The 17,710-nt window shown below is 34.9% G+C and overlaps 1 protein-coding gene across 5 annotated transcripts in view; it reads left to right on the top strand.

Moving 5' to 3' along the window:
* ddr2a (discoidin domain receptor tyrosine kinase 2a) overlaps nt 1–17,710 on the top strand; it is a 38,450-nt gene that overhangs the window by 16,069 nt on the left and 4,671 nt on the right. For 2 of the 5 annotated variants that reach the window (XM_058779997.1, XM_058780000.1), the window contains 10 exons: nt 5,841–5,943; nt 6,490–6,721; nt 8,113–8,260; nt 9,153–9,255; nt 14,197–14,380; nt 14,580–14,820; nt 14,915–14,980; nt 15,125–15,261; nt 15,810–16,026; nt 16,981–17,207. In XM_058779997.1, coding sequence (XP_058635980.1) covers nt 5,841–5,943; nt 6,490–6,721; nt 8,113–8,260; nt 9,153–9,255; nt 14,197–14,380; nt 14,580–14,820; nt 14,915–14,980; nt 15,125–15,261; nt 15,810–16,026; nt 16,981–17,207 — 1,658 coding nt within the window. Of the gene's footprint in view, nt 1–5,278; nt 5,674–5,840; nt 5,944–6,489; nt 6,722–8,112; nt 8,261–9,152; nt 9,256–14,196; nt 14,381–14,579; nt 14,821–14,914; nt 14,981–15,124; nt 15,262–15,809; nt 16,027–16,980; nt 17,208–17,710 lie in introns of those variants that run through there. The other 3 variants (XM_058780001.1, XM_058779999.1, XM_058779998.1) reach the window with 3 other exon arrangements.

The raw sequence follows: 17,710 nt of genomic DNA, 5'->3' as shown, positions 1-17,710 counted from the left end.
TAACATACATAACATGTTCTTGAGAAATTACAAGTTTCATTAGATTCATCATTCATGAAGGGTTCCTGTGCACTTCGTTCTGAAAATACAGATTTATAATGCTATGGTGGAAATAATAGTCTCAACAAGCTCAATATTCATTACCAACTGTGTGTTTTTATTTTTATTTTTTATTTATTTATTTTTTATTGTACTCTTTATTGTTTTTTTCATAAAGAGAGGGAACAAAACAAAAACGTGCTTAGATCGAAAATTACAACACTGCAGAAACATCACACCTTTCATTCATAACTTGTTTCCAATTAAGAAGAATAAGTCTTTGTGCAAAAAGCATCACAAATGTAATATTGACTCTTTGATATTGTAATGTTATCATCTTTAACCCCAAAAAGAGCTAATACTGGGTCTGGGTCCAGAGGACTTCTTATAATATCTGACATTATTTGAAAAATTATGGACCAGTAAGTAATGATTTTGGGACACTTCCAAAACATGTGCGCTAATGAGGCACCTGATTGTCCACATCTATCACAGGTTGAGTCCACAGATGGAGAAACAGTCTGTACAATATCTTGAACTGTATAAGTCCGTGTCTAGCACATATTGAGGTGGAGTGAACCAGTTTTTGTTAATCATCCCACTGGTCTTCTGTAATATGCGTGTTGCTTTTTTTTTTTCTTTGCTTTTCTGTGCTCTGCTTTACAGTTTGGATCAATACGCTACAGTGCTTTGAAACATTTCCTTAGCAATATATCATGGTATCCCATAATTGCTGCTGAATATTATTACTTCTCATCACAGACACTTAAAAAATCTTCAGTTTAGAATTTCTTTTTCACAGGCTGGTGGTTAGAAAGGAAAGAACACCATGCTAAAGGAGTGGTGAAATGTAACGGGATAGAGTCCATCACTCAAACCTCATTGAACTGCGTGTGAGCTCTGTGTGAGGATGTGACCTTGCTTTGAGTTTATTATTGAATGTAGCAGGAGCGCAAGCATGATTGTTTACAATGGATTCAACAATCAGACTGGAGTCTGTGGCTTGTACATACCAGACATTTTGACAACAGGAAAGTATATTGAAACAGCTTCTATTTCTTACTTTCTCCCCCTTTTTTTGCTCCAGAGGCTCTGTGTGTTTTTCAGATATTTGTTATAGTCACAGCAGCAGACTTTCTCAAGTTTAGCGTTTTGGTAGTCAACTAATTCAATTAAGTGACAGAAATTAACGACAGTGTTTCAGTTAAATTGTATAAATGATTGCTTTCCACGAAGGTGGTGAATTTCCGTTCTTTCCAGGAGAGAGATGCTGTAACCTCTTTAAATATCAGTTTTGCTCCTTCATATTTCCGCTGGAAAAAAGCAGCATTTTTTTCCTACTTCTGGAAAAGTGTGTTGCCGAACTCAGTAGCTGTGGGACCTCCTCTGCCAACTTTCCTCTGTTTAAAATTCCCAAAGACTGTAGTTATACCATCCTACTCCCTGCTTTTTTCCACTTTGAGTAATAGACTCTTACTTTTTTCTACTGTAAAAAAAAAAAAAAAAAAGAAAGAAAAGAAAAGAAAAGAAAAATGCAAGTGCCTCTTCTAGCAGTTTACATGTGCACGATTAAAAGTGTGTGTATATTAGTATACATGTGTGTGTGCAAGGTTTTGGACCCTGCAGTTAGACAGCAAACACGGTGGAACAAATGTGCCATTCACAAGGATTAAAGATGGAAAAAACTGGTTGGCAGGAGGGGGAAGTAAGCGCCACTCGGACCAATGAATTACTGCACAAGACCAGAGTGGCCCATAAGAGAAAGAGAGAGAGGAAAGACCAAAAGCCACAGTTTCTTCACACAACATGAGTATTTTTCCACCTTTCTAAAGTGAGGGATATTTTTAGACTCAGTAACTGAATGTTTACTCCATCTGATAGTGAGGCTGTAACCATCCACTCTTGGAGACTAGAAAAACACATAGCTGTGAATGTAGGATTCTTTACAAATCTCTTATGGGCTGCATTTCAGATCAGAGCCTGTAAATTTGCTCAAGCACTTTCAATTTGTTGATTTCATCATCGAGTGTACACTGCCTTATGTTCATATTTGCATATTATGTGAGTAATTTTCAAATCAAATATTGGACTGCTTTTTTTATTGTGGCTTTGTGAGACCATTTGTGACCCTGGACGACAAAACCAGTCATAAGTGTCAATTTTTGAAATTGGGATTTATACATCATCTGAAAGCTGAATAAATAATCTTTCCATTGATGTATGGTTTGTTAGGATACGACAATATTTGGCTGAGATACAACTATTTGAAAATCTGGAATCTGAGGGTGCAAAAAAATCTAAATATTGAGAAAAACACCTTTAAAGTTGTCCAAATGAAGTTCTTAGCAATGCATATTACTAATCAAAAATTAGGTTAAGATACATTTACGGTAAGAAATGTACAAAATATTTTCATGGAACATGATCTTTATTTAATATCCTAATGATTTTTGGCATAAAAGTAAAATGGATCATTTTGACCCATACAATGTATTTTTGGCTATTGCTACAAATATACCCCAGCGACTTAAGACTGGTTTTGTGGTCCAGGGTCACATTTGTCAACACACATTTGTGCCTTGTGTCTGCAGGCGAATAGTGCGGGGCATTCGCAAGACATTTGATTTATGTGGCGCTCTCGTGTCAATTGTCTAACACTGCTTTGCCTGCGTTCACAAAGCTATGAAAACTTTGCTCTGAATTACGAAAGCACGTACAATTTCTCACTTTGTGCCTGAAGATTAGAGCTGAGTGATACAGCTGCAAGAATTTAATGTATGAAATTTATGAAAGAAAATTATTATTTCTATTATACATTATATATACATTAGTATTTTTCAGCCTTTTGATTGTGTAAACAACATCAAGGTTTTTTTTTTTTTTTTTCAATCAGATTTAAATCATCAGTCGCTGTTAGCATGTAAGATACAGTACAACTCTAGATAAAAATAAGTTTTCTGTGCTGTTTTTAATTATTTAAATGTAATTTATTTACTTATATTTATTTACTCATATTACTTACATATCCAACATAATAAAATAAACATTTTAGTACACTAAACATAATGTTACCATTTAATATAGTAAAATTGAAAAATCATTATGAATATACTCAGTAGTGCTATCAAATGATTAATCGCGATTAATCGCATCCAAGATAAAAGTTTGTTTACATAATATATGTATGTGTACTGTGTTCATTTATTATGTATATATAAATACACACACATACAGTATATATTTTGAAAATATTTACGTGTATATACGTTTATATTATTCTATTTTATATTATATATAAATATATTTAATATATAAACAACAAATTTTTCTTAAATATATACATGCATGTGTTTGTATTTATATGTACATAATAAATATACACAGTACACACTCATATATTATGTAAACAAAAACTTTTATTTTGGATGCGATTAATCGCGATTAATCGTTTGACAGCACTAATAGTGAGTATTCAATATATATCGCCCAGACGTAGCTTTTAGAAATATGTGTCTATATTTAAGCACGAGTACATGTGTGTGTGTTAGGGAAACAGCCAGAGAGAGAGAGAGAGAGAGAGTGATGGGGGAGGAGGATGCCTTTCTGTTACATCTGGAAGAGCTTTTTGTTGGGGGATTCAGCTCGTTTTGGATTATATCAGCTTGTCATTGCCAAAACCGAGCCTCTGAGGTTTCCCCCATCTTGACTTTTAAGCAAACATTTGGAGGAGAGACAGAAAAAAAAATGAAAAGAGAGACAAAAAGTCCTTCACCACTATCCTTGCTATTGCTGGCAGGATCACAAAGGCTATTTTGTTGAAATGGAGGGGCCACTTGGAATAGGAGTGTCCTTGTACACTTTTTTTTTTTTTTTGTCCGGATCTTCACACAGACACTCAAAGAAAAAGAGATATTACAAGAGATTAAAAGAGTTTATATAAATATCCTCTCTTGCTCTGGCAGTATTATGTGATATTGTAATCAAAATATGAAATACTGATTCTAAAATATACTGTTCAATCAAATGGATCAATTGTGCCAGTCATCAGCGGGTGGTATGGTGGTCTAAAGCCCTACATTCTTGTTTACCCAAGAGTTCTTCAAAACCTCTTCCCTCTCACAGGCCAAATCTAACTTTAAATCAGTCAATTTTTGAATGTTTAAAAATTCTACTTAATTTATTCTTGTCCACCTTCTGACTTAAACATGACTTAAATCTTTTTTTTTTTTTTTTTCAACCAACCAGCCATTGTTGCCAAGTACTGTAGATTCAAAATATTTAATTCAAGAAGCAAAATGTGGAAAAAAGTAATAGAAACCATGTTGACATGTTTATGTGCTGTTTTCCATTAAATGAACACAAAGAAAAATATTCATGACTATATCCTTTTTACAGTTTATAATAATGAAATGTAAAAAGCAATATCTATCTCATATAAATGATCTTACCAACCAAACTTTTTGCATTTCTGTGTTGTGTATTTCTCGCATGGAGTTATGAATAAATCCGTAATATGAAATGTTATTCATAAAATTGCTAAAAATGGTTTACATTTTAACTATTATATCCAGGACTCGCAAAATTTCAAAATTCCTGGTAGCCCTTCGGGCAGGTACTCTTCAGATTTTGGTAGCCCGAAAATTAATTTAACTAGCCCAAATTAAAAATATAGAAAATCAGATAGGAGTTTAAATGTCAATCAAAAATATTTTCAATACACAAATATCAACAAATATGAAGGAAGGAATCTTATTTCACTATTTACAGGGTATCTGCAGAATTTTAAAAAATAAATTTAAGGCAATTTATGACCCATTTTAAGAGCTGCACAAGTAAAATGAACACAGAATGAGCAGGGTTGAACAATGTCTATGGTAACATACAGTATTGAGCCATAAAATTACATGATTTACAGTTCAGATACAGGTTTTCACAAAAACAAAAATCTTATACAACAGCATTTCAGGCTATAGACCATTTTTATAAAAAGGGATAAATCAAGCATATAAATTATGTTAATTTAAAACCTATAAATTATATTACTGTCTTAATTGTTAAAATTTTTAGAAGGAACATGAACTTTTTTCTCATTTACAACTCTGTGTTCGCTGCGTAAAAAGTTGATATTTGCATTGATCTGACCATAAACAGCAAGAAAGGCTTATTGGAAATGCAGATTCACTCTCTGCCACGAAGTGGCGCTTTAGGAGCGCTGAAATATTGCGGTTTCCCCGGAAACGCTGTACACAAAGCAGCTCCGCGCTCATAAACGCTGCTTTATCAGGAATTATAAGTAAAATGAGATTAAAATGCAGTCAGAACCCTTCAGATACATTCACATAAAGACATCCGCGCAGCGTTTTGACTTGAAACGTGCAGTGCTCATATTTATTCAATTGCGTCATTTCCTTTTAAAGTTTAATCCTGCCGTAGCGCGACTCTTGTCTTTCCGTCCCCAACTATAAGACCTCTTGAAATTATAATTAAGACATTTCTTAAACTAAACTAAACTTTCAGAGTTTTTAAGGACCCGCTGGAGATCTGTATTTAAGGAGCCCGTCGGGCAGGCAATGATACATTTTGGTAGCCCGACTGGAAAACACAATATCCCCGGGACGTTGGGCTAGCGATTTTGCGAGCCCTTATATCTATTATTCATTCAGTCAAATAAGGGGAAGCCACTGAAATGTCTGATTTTATATCAGAAATTAGATTTATATCTGCAAAATTGATGGGACTTTACAGCATTGATTGCAAAAAAGTTGATTAAAAAACTACTTTTTTAATTTATTTTTTTACAGGTGTGTGTCGGTCCCCATTAGGAATGTCCAGAGGCCAGATCTTAGATGAAGATATTTCAGCTTCCAGTCAGTGGTCTGACTCCACAGCAGCAAAATATGGCAGGTATGAGCGCACACACACACACACACACACACACACACACACAAACAAACTGTATTTTCCATGAGCTGTAGTGCAAGTTATCTTGGTGGGATCAAACCACATCTGGGGAAATATGGGTGGCCTCATTAAAATTATGTAATTGTGCTTCCTCCATATATTACTCCTGCATTTTCACTGATTCTAAGTGTTCCCAACACATTCCCCTTCACCAAAATGAACTATTTTAGACTAATTTATAGACCTTAGTCAGGGTAGTGCCATATTTAATTTTTGACAGAAAACAAGGCTTTGAGGGATAGAAGTAAAGTATGTTAAATTGATTGTACTGATGTTTAACAGCATACAGCTGATGAAATGTGTTTCTGAAAAAAATTTAAATCGGTAGACAAAAACTCCATAAAACAGTTTTGAAAGTTGTAAGTTGTGAAAATGACAGCCTGTAGTCTTGTGGTACAGCCCAGATGCCAAGGACCCAGACAGATTGCTATGAATTAAACACAATCTTGCATGTATTTCATTCTCTTCTAAATTTTCTTTGTGTCTTAGGCTGGACTGTGAGGAAGGAGACGGTGCGTGGTGTCCTGAGATAGCAGGAGAACCTGAGAATATGAATGAGTTCCTGCAGATAGACCTTCGTTCTCTGCACTTCATCACTCTTGTGGGCACTCAGGGACGTCACGCGGGGGGCATTGGGAATGAGTTTGCCCAGACATACAAGATCAAATACAGCCGTGATGGCAGCCGCTGGATCTCCTGGCGCAACAGGCAGGGCAAAGAGGTACACGCTGCGACACTGGCCTCTGTGCTATCATAGAAAACCCAACATCTTGCTGCTTACACGTCATCAACTGATTATATATTACTACTAATTACATCTTTTTATCTAAGGAGACTAAAGATGGATATAGAGATTGACCGACTAACCGATTACCTTTTTGACTGGTTTAAGAATATTGTATTTTTTTAATTGACTCATGTAATTATTTTTATAATAATAATAATAATTGAAATGTTTAGTTTAGTTTAGTTTAGTTGTTTTTTTATTTTTATTTTGGCACATAAAAACTTATATTATATTATTAGTAAAAATGTATAGAAATTCGTACTTTTATTTAGCAAGGATACATTCAGTTGATCATAAGTGACAGTAATTTGTTAGTTACAAAAGATTGTGATTGTGAATATTTCAAATAAATACTGTTCTTGTGAACTTTTTAGTTATCAAAGAAAAAAAATCCACAAAAATATTAATCAGTGGCATTATTTTTAATAAAATTGACATTTTTCTTGTGCACCAAAGCAGAATATTAGAATGATTTTGAAGACTGGACTAATGGCTGCTAAAAATTCAGCATTGCCATCACAGGAATAAATTCCATTTTAAATTATATTAAAATAGAAAACAATTATGTTATGTTATGTTATGTTATGTTATGTTATGTTATGTTATGTTATGTTATGTTATGTTATGTTATGTTATGTTATGTTATGTTATGAATGTCTTATTAATAGTAATTTTTATGATCAAATTTGTTTTGCAAGCTGAGTACCAAATTAGTCTAGAGAACACAATATAAAAACTCAAAATATAAAAAACTAATATATCACGTCAAATAAAGTCAAATTTGAATGTGATATAACTAAAATATGTCAGTAGTGAATGTGATGCAGCAGTCAAATGCTACATGCTCAAAAGCATGTGGACACCCATCAGTGTGATTGACTATTTCACCTACATCCATTACTGACAGGTGCGTAAAATAAAGCATACACCTATGCAATCTCTGTAGACAAACCTTTTCAGGATGGGACATAACTTTCCTGTTCCAGCATGAATGCCTCTGTACACAGCGAAGTTCAGAAAGAAATGATTTACTGAACTAAATCAAACATTTCTTGGATTAATTGGAACACCAACTGCGAACCAGGCCTCATCGTCTAACATCTGTGCCTGACCTCAGTGACACTTTTGTGTCTGAAAGGGAGCAAAACCCAGCAAAGCTTTCCCAGTGCAACTGTTAGAGAGGACCAACTCCCTGTTAATGTGCATGATTTTGATGAAATGTTAACTGTTCAACAAGCACATGTGAGTTGTTTAGGTGTCCACATACATTTTGCAATGTGTATTGAAAATCTAAATGTCAGGGGGGCTTTTTTTCTGTTGTGAAGGTGATTGAGGGAAACAGGAATGCCTATGACATTGTGCTGAAGGATTTGGAGCCACCCATCATTGCACGTTTTGTCCGCTTCATGCCCGTCATCGATCACTCCATGAACGTTTGTATGCGTGTGGAACTGTACGGCTGTGAGTGGCTAGGTAAGTCTGACAACTAAGGAACTCAAGTTGAGTTAAATTCTTCAAATCATTCTTGTTTTGTTTTCTTTGCTGTTCCACGGAAGAAAGAAATTCATACAGGTTCATTTTTGGGTAAACTATCCCTTTAAGGACACTGAAAAGGCCAATGAAATCACTTGACACTATTTTCAGTTCTATGTTAACGTAAGTTCTAAGTTTGGCTTGTGCAACATGAGTCATTAGGTTTTTTTGGTCCATTTTCCCAGAAGAGAACAACTGTAAATTTTATATTTTACATTTCATGAGGTCTTTGTGACACCGCTCAAAAATCTTTGTCACTTGGTATAAATTGTACAGCTTTATTAAAACTTTGCGTGAGATACATTTGTTGTCCTATTAGCTTTTGAAATGAACTGCTGATAAATGCTGATCATTTTGACTATCTGATATAATATTTACAAATCAGATCAGATCATAGTTGTTGGACCTTTAGTGACCAATTATCAGAATGTAAATCAATGATCTTTATCTTCACATGTAAGTTATATTAATTTATAGTAAATGTATTATTTTTTTTTTTTTACACTGTTGTGCAACATTCTCATTTTATTTACTACATTGAATTATATGATATTGAGGAGGACACAGTCTTCACGACCCTTGAAAACTCTCTCTCTGTGTGACATTAGAAAAATATTGCAGTGATATGTTATATGCTTTTATGGAAATTGTAAATACAGATGAGATTTTTATCATTTTGTAATGACAACTTTAATGTCCTTCAGTGGGATGAATCAGCATTATGTCATGGCACAGAACCTCCTCTTACATTTTCATTAGAGGACACCTGATAAATAAAAAAAATAAATAAAAAGAAAATGATTTGACTGTGTTCTCCTGTGTCTGTTTCTAGATGGCTTGGTTTCATATAATTCTCCACTTGGCCAGCAGATGACTCTCAATGGACAGCATATTTATCTCAATGATTCAGTGTATGATGGAGCCATGAGTTACAGGTCAGTACAAGCTTGAGAATGAATGAGGAAGTTACAGGATACACCAATAACTCCAAGTCTGAGTTTGTAGCAGTTTAGCTTTGACATAAAATAGTCTTATTTCACATCAACAAATGCACATATGATGTGCAATGTTAAATCTACGACTAAATGTCAATATATCTCCACTATGGTGCCCGTGAAGTGACATGGTCGGTTCACTTAGTTCTGTCGTGGCCAGGACATCATAACTCGTGGGAACGTGATATGTTGTGGCCACGAGATATTAATTCCAAACATTTTTATCCATCCCACAGTCTTGTAAATCCATTAACTGATCGTCTTTTTCCTGTAATATTTTTATATTATTATTATTAGCCTATTATTATTGGTTATATTTTGATATTCATTTATATTCGTTTTTTTTCCCTTCACGTCGATCTCTTTACTTAACGTTCTGAATTGTAAATAACAGCCTACTGTAAATGCTCGACATGCAATAAAGCTTTGATTATGCTGACTGGAATTTTTACTGGAATGCAGTTTAAATTTAACATAGGCTATATTTCATTTTATTTCTGCTAAATAATAGACCATAATTACAAATATTATATAGTGTTTCGTTGAGGAATTAATCATTCACGTAATTTCATTTGTAAATGAAAACACAACACGCTCATTTATCATCACACATGGGCATCAATACAATCAAAGTCAAAACTTTATTGGCATAATTGTCAAGCGTTCACAGTATTTGCAAAATATATGGTAGGCTAGCAAATATAGCATAATTACACAAAATGTTAACTACGTAAAGCGATACACAAATTGAAAGGGCAAATAAGCATATATAACAAATTAAAAAATATAACCCTATAAATTAATGTAATAAAACATATATTTGTATAGGCTATTATTATTATTATGTTAATATCTGATAATCCCTGTGTTGTGCCCCCCTCATTGAAATAGCTACCTGATTGCCTAATCCTAACCCCTCCCCCACACCTAACCCTACACTAGAGAACTGCACTCCCGCGGGAGTACCGCGGGACCCAACGCAACAGGGTGCGGCACGGGACAACTCTTGATAGGCGGGTGCGGGCAGGAAGAGACTTGTGTGTGTGTGTGTGCTGGATGCGGGAGAATAAAATGATTCGCGGGACTCCCGTAAAATAAAACATATAAATTGATATTTATCTGTTGCACAAAAGCAAGAAGAACAACTAATATTAACATTCAAATGATTGACATGAGCAAGCTAGGCAGAGCGTGTATGCTGGGATGTTGTGGAGTTACAGAACCATTTAATGTAAATTTCTTCGATGTATGGGGGAAAAAATCTATATGCGGACTTTTGCGGGCGGGAGCGGGACCAGATATATTTATGCGGGGGTGGGCGGGCGCAGGACAGAATCTTGAGGGAGCGGGATTGAAAATTCCGTCCCACGCAGGTCTCTACCCTAAATCTACCAATACGAGGGTAATAATCTGGCCGGGGTCAGAATTCGGAAAACAACACCGGGTTGCTATGGTCACGCATGTTTATTTATGCATTGAACTCCTGGCCACGATAAAAAAATAAAATAAAATGTCATTCCCTCGACAAAATGATCTCGTGGCCACGACAAAACTAAGTGAACCGACCATGTCACCCCGTGGGCACTGATTCAGAATCAGAATGGTTTCAACTGCCCCGTTTACCTGATGCCTGGCACATTAAAAAATTGATCCCAGATCAGTTAAACAGACAGGCTAACTATAGTCAGTCTGTTATTGCCTTGTTGCTATGACGACAGGCGCCAAGACCGGAGAGAGTCACAGTGGTTTCACAATGTTCACAGGAGAACTTGACTCATTGCTTCCTGAACAATACCTTCCATGACACAGTGCAAAGCGTGTTTACCTTCTTGACAGAGCTGGCAGAAAACCGCAAAGTTAAAATCCACACATTCATAGTCATTAAACAATCACGAGAGACCTGTGTCATTGCTGGAAAAAAAAGAAGAAAAAAAAGATAAATGGGTAAATGGCTCCATCTAGTGGCGATATGGTATAAACAGAACATACATTTTTAAGTAGTCAGGGTATTAAATACATCGGAGAGACTTGATTAAAGAAACTATTAATTATATATCTGTGCGTGTGTGTGTGTGTGTGTGTGTGTGTGTGTGCGTGCATGTGTGTGTACCTGTTTTTCTATGGCCAATATTGTCTTTCTGCTGCAAATTTCTGATGTATGATGCTTGTGAACATTTAAGTGGACATATTACGTCAAAAATTCTATTTAAAACAAAAATATGAGTTGTCATGATTTTGGAGTATATATATTTCCTGAAACCACGACGATTTGATATTTTTTCATTAAAATTATTAATAAATGAAGCAAATAACTCAACCCTGTCACAAGTTTACAACCCTGTAACAATGAGAAATACGTATATTTGTGATGGGGTTGAGTGTGACGGGGTTGTGGTTTTTCACACAAAATGGCCACTGCTGCTCATGTAGCGTAGGAGAGTAGACCATATATGGCAGCAATAAAATAAACACATTGTATATACTTATGAATTAAAATAAAATGTTGAAAAAGTAATAATTTTCCATCTTAATTTTATATGACAGGGTTGAGTTGTTAAGATGGACAGTACCCTCCCTGACTATAACATGCCTCAAAAATATGAATAAAAAGTATGATACTACTAACCATTTTCTGCACCACTATAAAAACAGACCTGAATGAAGTCACATATGAGTGGAGACTGAATTATGGGCATAGAATGGCTAGTGTGACGGGGTTGAGTTCAGACTGAGAGACATAACTTTAAAGTCTGTTTTTATCAAATATTTAGCATTTTTTTTAGAAAAATATTATTTACAAGAAAGGAACACAAGTAAATGCTTACATTGTTGCCAAAAATCACAGACACTATGCACATTTTGTTAATAATTTTCTAAGTACAAACTCATTACAAAATGCTTGGTTCAAGATAGATATAAGACATTATTTTATGCTAAAAATATAAAAATACAATAATATCTTTTATTAATTATAACAGGCATCACAAAGTTTTGTGAAAAGCTTCTAACAATTCATTTTGGTGAACCACCATTTTAGAAACTCTGGGGGACTGAAATATTACCAAATCCCAGGAATGACCCAGAAATTACACCTTCCTATTGATATTTGACTCCTTAAAGTTTTTTTTTTTTTTTTTGTAATGCCATTTTTCTAACTTTATTAAATGTATGTCATCTTTTGTGCCAAAATAAAATTTGATTTATAAACTTATCAAAAATTTTAACTAAACAGTAAAATCAATTAAAATAATAAGATATAACAATAACAATCAGGAAGAATAAGTTTCCAGTCAAATGAAATCAGCATCAACAATTCATCTTTGCATGGCACAGAAGAGCATTAAGGAATATTTACAGAATTTAAGAAATTTTGGACAAGCCTCAGAGGTGGCATTAATACAATGTTATGAGATGAATGTTTTAAATATAGAAATTTCAATCAATTAAATGACTCAATTTATAGTTTAAAAATGAAACAGAAACTGCCAGTAGGTGGCAGCAAGTCACTGTCTGTGTCACTGAATCATTCCTTCAATCGATTCGTTCAAACGGCTGATTCATTTAGGGACGAAGCAAGTGACTCACTAGATTTGTTCAAAAGCAAAGATTAATTCATAAACGAAACAGCTCTGTGTCAAGGACTTGCGCAGAGGCTCAGCTGTGACTTTGTCTTTTAACTATATTGTTGTTTTGAAATAGAGCAAAATAGACAACAGTGTTCCTAAAATGTAAGTCACTTAATATTAACTTTTGTATAAAATCAAAAATGTATAAACTGTTGTATAAATTTAATTTCACATTTGCAAACTCTCTATAATCATTAAAAAGCTGTTACCCTCCGTTCATCGCTATCTCACAAACTTCCATTTTAATGAATGAAGCTCTCTACACTGCACACTGAATATTATTTACATCGTCTCTACACTTTGTTTGTTACAATGAATGACAACAACTGCAGTCTGCTTTCACGATCTATGCTGTGAGGAGCAGGACGCGCAGCGATAGAGAAGCATTTCTATTGGCTGCAGTCTGCAGGTATTAAATGGCAAAAGACAGCATTGCTCAGCGAACCATAAACACAGCGCTACTATTACACTATTTATTAATCTTTGTTAATGGTAGTTAATGAAAATACAGTTGTTCATTGTTTGTTCATGTTAGTTCACAGTGCATTAACTAATGTTAACAAGCACAACTTGTGATTTTAATAATGCATTAGTAGATACTGAAATCAACATTAACTAAGATTAATAAATGCTGTAGAAGTATTGTTCATTCTTAGTTCATGTTTACTAATGTTGTTAACTAATGTTGACTAAATGTCTTTCAAATAGGATTTTTATGATCACCAAGGCTGCATTTATTTATCAAAATTGCTGTAAAAACAGTAAATTGTGAAATATTATTTCAATTTAAAATAACTTTTCTCTGCTTTAATATTTTGTAAAATGTAATTTATTTCTGTGATGACAGCTGAATTTTCAGCAGCCATTTGTTTTCAGTATCACACGATCCTTCAGAAATCATTCAGATGTGCCGATTTGGTTCTCAAGAATTGAGAGTATGATTATTATTATTTTTTTTTTTTTTTTTATATAATTCTTATTATCATCCATTTTGAAAACATTTGTGCCGCTTAATATTTTTGTGGAAACGGTGATACATTTTTCCCCAAGATGAATATAAAGAACAGAATGTATTTAAAATAGATGTTTTGTTTGTAAACTGATCAAATGTGAGTCATTTATTGTCACATTTGACCAATTAATGCATCCTTGCTGAAAGTATTAATTTCTTAAAAAGAAATATCTTACTGACCCAAATTTTTGAACTTTGGTATATATGCAAAAATATGTATTCTGGCTTTATTTTCCCCTGTAGTATGACAGAAGGACTTGGACAGCTGACAGATGGCATGTGTGGCCTCGATGATTTCTCACACAGTCACGTCTACAATGTATGGCCTGGTTATGACTATGTCGGCTGGACCAACGAGAGCTTTCCCAACGGTTATGTTGAGATCATGTTTGAGTTTGACCGCACCCGAAACTTCACCACTATGAAGGTAGAAATGTCTGTCATGTCCTACGCTGATGAAATTTATAGGGCGTGTTGTTAAAAGTGCAGTCTAATTGCTGGAACTACATGATTAAGTGCTTGCAAATTGTTGGGTGATTTAAAGGTTTACATGACCCAACTCTCCTTCATTTACACCCATCATAATGCTTTGTATTCTCTCTCCCTTTTAATCCAAATTGATTCAGGTGCATTGCAACAACATGTTCTCCCAAAGAGTGAAGACCTTTCAAAAGGTGGTGTGTTACTTTCGCTCAGAGTTGGACTGGGAAGCTACACCCATATCATTCAGCCCTGTGATGGATGATGTCAACCCCAGTGCCCGCTTCGTCACCGTCTCACTCTACAATCACATGGCCAGTGCTATTAAGTGCCAGTACTACTTTTCTGACATCTGGATGATGTTTAGTGAAATCACCTTCCAGTCAGGTTAGTAAATGTCCATGCAAAGACAACGACGCTTTCCAAATTGTTTCACAATAGCACAATCATCGTATAATGGCTGTTTGAACACTAATTTCAGATACAGCCATGTACAACACAACCCTGGCTCCCCCCAAAACCGGTCCTCCCATCAGCAATCAGCCAGGTCAGATTTCCCGCTGTTCCTGAATCAGTCATATGATGAGAACCAGAAGTTTCTGTGTTCTAATCCATTTGAATAAACTTCACTCACCTTCTCTGGGGTGTTAATTTCATCATCAGGTTATCTTTCTCTTTATCCCCTTCTTAGGGGATGACCCCACACACAAAGTAGATGACAGCAACACCCGGATCCTTATTGGCTGCTTGGTCGCCATCATCTTCATCTTAGTGGCCATTATTGTTATTATACTATGGAGACAAGTGTGGCAGAAGATGCTTGAGAAGGTGAGAAGCTTGTGTCTGGCATACGCTTTCATAGCTTTAAAATGTTTTTATTTTTTATATATATATTTTTTTTATTAAATTAATTTAGTAAAGACTCCATAAATTGATCAAACGTGACAGTAAAGACATTTATAATGTTACAAACTATTCCTATTTCAAATAAATGCTTTTCTTTTGAACTTTCATCAAATAATCTTGAAAGAATGAATCACAGTTCTGAAGGATCATGTACAATTATGTGTACAGTTAAGACTTCATATGATGTCTATGACTCAGAATGTTCCAACTTGAACTTCTTGCATAAAACGTTAATTCTGCACCAGACCTTAACATACAGTATAACACAAGGTTGATTATGACAAGCTTTTATTGTAGTCTTACTGCATGACCCCTAAACAATGTGATCCTATTTTGCACAAGAATGAATAAAAAAACAGCAATGCATAAGTGGATTGTAAATGTGATTTCATATATGTATAACAGATTAAACTACTAGTTAATATTGTAGCCTTTTTTTAGCGCTTTTCACTAAACATCCTTCATTCCAGGTGTCTCGGAGGATGCTGGACGATGAACTAACTGCTAGTCTGTCAATACAGAGTGAGACCTTCACCTATAACAACAACAACAGTCCTTCTTCAGTGCCCAGCGAGCAAGAGTCCAACTCCACCTATGAGCGCATCTTCCCTCTGGGACCCGACTACCAAGAGCCCTCCCGCCTGGTTCGCAAACTGCCAGAGTTTTCCCAAACCTCAGAGGACACCGGTGAGTTCCAGAACCAATGTATGGAGTATATATGGGTATTCCATACATACACTATATTGCCAACAGTATTGGGTCACCCCCTTCTAATGAACAGGTTTGACTACTTTAGTAATTTCCATGAGTACAAATCTTAATGTTTAAGCATATAATGATATTCTAGGGAATTGTGTGCTTCTAATTTTAAAGCAACAGTTTGGACAGCACCCTTTTCTATTCTAACATGACAATGCCTCTGTGTATAAGGCAAGGTTAAAAAAGAAATGATTGATTTAGTCAGTGTGGAAGAACTTGACTGGTCTGCAGAAAGCCAAGTCCTAATCCAAGCTGAACACCTCTGTTGTGACTTTAAATGCAGATCTTGAGCCAAAAACTCTTTACCAAACAACAATGACTTGTACATACACTATATGGACAAACGTATTGGGACACCCCCTTCTTTAGAACAGAAAAAGGCACTTCCAAAACTGTGGCAACAAAGATGGAAACATAATTCATGTATTTAAAAATTGTATTTCCATCTCTGTTGCAACAGTTTTGGAAGTGTCTAAAATGACTGTACCCATATGTACAAGTCATTGGTGTTTGGTAAAGAGTTTTTGGCTCAAGATCTGCATTTAAAGTCACACCAGAGGTGTTCAGCTTGGATTAGGACTTGGCTTTCTGCAGACCAGTCAAGTTCTTCCACACTGACTCAATCAATCATTTCTTTTCGAACCTTGCCTTATACACAGAGGCATTGTCATGTTAGAATAGAAAAGGGTCCTGTCCAAACTGTTGCTTTAAAATTAGAAGCACACAATTCCCTAGAATATCATTATATGCTTAAACATAAAGATTTGTACTCATGGAAATTACTAAAGTAGTCAAACCTCTTCATTAGAAGGGGGTGACCCAATACTTTTGACAATATAGTGTATTATGCAATAGCATATATACATGTTTATTTTTCTGCAGCTTCAACAAATACAGCTTCCAAGTCCACTCCAGCCAGTGTACAAGAGGGAGTCCCACATTACGCTGAGGCAGACATCGTCAACCTGCAGGGTGTAACTGGGGGCAACACTTACGCAGTGCCCGCCCTCACCATGGACCTGCTGTCAGGGAAGGATGTCGCTGTGGAAGAATTTCCTCGGAAGCTGCTTACCTTAAAAGAAAAGTTGGGAGAAGGGCAGTTTGGAGAGGTCAGTTCTCAATTAACAAATAACAGTCTCAATTAATGAAAAATGTCTTGTACTATTCTTTATCTACTGTTCAAAAGTTTTAAAATGTAATGCATTCCTGTGATGGCAAAGCTGAATTTTCAGCAGCCATTACTCCTGTCTTCAATGTCACATGATCATTCAGAATGAATTCTAATATGTTGAATTGGTGCTCAAGAAACTTTTATTATTATTATTATTATTATTATTATTATTATGAATGTTGAAAAGAGTTGTGCTGCTTAATATTTTGGGGGAAACTATGATACATTTTTTAGGTTTCTTGGACGAATTGAAAGTTCAAAAGAATAATATTTATTTGAAATCTTCTGTAACATTATAAATGTCACATTTGATCAATGCAATGTGTCCTTGCTGAATAAAAGTATTAATTTCTTTAAAAAAAAATCATACTGACCCCAAACATTTGAATAGTGTATGTTTAATGATTTTAATTCAAATATTTAAATCATATTTGAATAATA

This window comes from Onychostoma macrolepis, chromosome 06, assembly GCF_012432095.1.
Source record: "Onychostoma macrolepis isolate SWU-2019 chromosome 06, ASM1243209v1, whole genome shotgun sequence".
In the NCBI taxonomy this organism is placed as follows: Eukaryota; Metazoa; Chordata; class Actinopteri; order Cypriniformes; family Cyprinidae; genus Onychostoma; species Onychostoma macrolepis.
This window is presented reverse-complemented; position numbering and strand designations above follow the sequence as displayed.